General features: G+C 35.9%; 1 protein-coding gene across 1 annotated transcript; it reads right to left on the bottom strand.

The window, feature by feature from the left end:
- Positions 1-592: 592 nt before the first annotated feature.
- On the bottom strand, positions 593-1,267 carry LOC146141082 (uncharacterized). Its single transcript, XM_083392805.1, has one exon. It carries the CDS (start codon positions 1,265-1,267, stop codon positions 593-595), a length of 675 nt encoding a protein of 224 aa, XP_083248931.1.
- Positions 1,268-2,276: the final 1,009 nt, after the last annotated feature.

Raw genomic sequence — 2,276 nt, 5'->3', positions numbered from 1 at the left:
ACCAGAAGGGTTACAGAAAGCGATATTCCAAAGATAGAAGAGCTTCTGTCTAAGTCAAAATGATACATAGTACTGTATGGGCTTTGATATTCTTATTATGTAAGTTATTGTGTCGTGTCTACCTCTCAGTAAGCAATTGACGAACAGGAGTCACTTACATACAATTCCTGAAGAAAAATAACTCGCTTTCTTTCCAATAGAGTTGCATTTATTTCACTGCAACTTTGTATAAGCTGTCAAAATACAAACGAAAGTAGTCATAACGCCCAAACTGCATTTTTTGACCATTTCAACTATGTGAGTTCAAAAATTTTCGTTTGACGTATTTGTAGTTGCGAATGAGGTAATTGCTGTTGCTAATGACGTATGTGTAGTTATGACGTAATGCGACAATTGTGCGATAATGGTATACAACAGAATGCACGGTAAATAGTATTGAATCAATATGCTAAATATACACAGATATAGTCAGAATATATTTATGTCGCCAGAACATAATGAACGACATTTTACAATTTGTTATACAGCTTTTATTGTAAATTAGGCGAGAACAACATATGTGGTAGTACAGTTGCAGTTTACTTTGAGTAAGTTATTTTATGTCTGAAGCAGGTAGGATCATTTTATACACTAACTGACTAGAATTGTTAATTGCAGATAAGTTTAAATCCGGTTTCATCCCAGTTTCAGGATCAATGTAGTCGGCATAGGGCATCTCCCTTAATACTGTGTAGCCCAATTTTTTGGCTGCTTTTTGTGTATATAGAGACGAGGCAATATGCACTACAAATTCACAATTCCTAGTTCTACCAAGCTCCATTGCCAAATATTGGAGCGCTGAATAAATACCACGGCAACGGTAGTCGGACCTTACGCAAGCCATTGAACCGTAAAGGTAGCGGTTCGTTTGCAAATCGGCCAACACGTCACCAAATAAATATTTCGCAAATCTTTCGGAAGATAAAAGTCGCTCGCTGGCAGATTTATTGCAATGAGGGATTCCGTCTGCATTTGTCTGAATTGTGTTCATCGCAATACCAACAAGTTCTCCAGTTTCTTTCACAAAAGTCCCCAACGAAGCGTTGTGTTTCACGCGTTCCTTGGCTGCTATGATGTCATAGTCACCAATATCTTCTTTTGTTATTTTAAATATTTGCCTTGCGGGATGCTGGTAACTGTAGCTGCTTGCAACCAGTTCGTTTACTTTTGGCAAATCGCTTTCATTCAAAAGTCTGCATATCAGCCGTGGTAAAATCTCTATTTTCATATTTTAGTTATTCATTTTAAACTAAATAAAATTCTATCATATTGCTTCTGTGGTAAATGGGTAATACAAAGTTTTATTCTGATCAAACGTAGTTTTTCAACAAAGGCATATTTAGCTATGCACAGAATTATAAAAAAAATTAACATAATGGCCTTGTTGAAGGTGCCAACACAAAGATAAGTTTAAGGGCTTGACAATGGAACATATTTAGGCGTTTATGAAACTAATATTAGTTCATCCTGCTGAAATTACGTCACGTTTTAAGGTAGCATTGTGACGTCATATTTCTAACAATTTGTCATCCACCAACCCAAACGAAAATCCACTGCCTTGAAATAAGTTGTACGATTATTTGTGTAACTTTGAGCTCTGTAGGCAGCTACTGTATTTTTCTGTCTATCAAAGGTAAAATAGAATCCACCTTTGTGCCTTATCCACTATATTTATTTTGTTACCGAAACAAAATTTTTACAGTCTATTGATTATTAGTAAGACATTGTCTTCTACTCAACTCCCCCTGTTCTTTAGAGTTATTAGGTTGGACTGTTTAATCTTTTTTAAAGCTTACATTTATTCCAACACAAGCGTTTAAGCAAACTTATTCAAACAAGATTGCTTTCATAAAACAACAATCACATCTTGCTATCAATCAAAACCAAGTTTGACAGTTGACATTTAGGTTCGTGACTGAAAGCACAAACTATACTACAAAGGCTTGGCTATAAACAGCACAGTCGTGATCGTGATTTTAGCCAGTGGTTCTTAATCATTTTCATCACGCGTGTACCCCTATAGCGTTTTTCAATTTTCTCCTAAGAAAAGCAGCAACTGTAAGTTTGTCAATGTTCGAATAAAGTATATCACCCCTTAAAAACCTTAAGCTATTTCACCGAAAAAATATATGCAGCCGCATTAAATCGCTTGCGACATAAGGATCCACTCTGAGAATCCCTGGTTTAGGCGAATGAAGTACATGGGATTATCGGACGACGAAAATACTTTATTTAAG

This window comes from Ascidiella aspersa, chromosome 6 (assembly GCF_963924565.1).
Source record: "Ascidiella aspersa chromosome 6, kaAscAspe10.2, whole genome shotgun sequence".
NCBI lineage: Eukaryota > Metazoa > Chordata > Ascidiacea > Phlebobranchia > Ascidiidae > Ascidiella > Ascidiella aspersa.
This window is presented reverse-complemented; position numbering and strand designations above follow the sequence as displayed.

Coding starts and splice junctions, on each gene's coding strand:
- LOC146141082 (XM_083392805.1), bottom strand. CDS start 1,267: ATGAAAATAGAGATTTTACCACGGCTGATATGCAGACTTTTGAATGAA.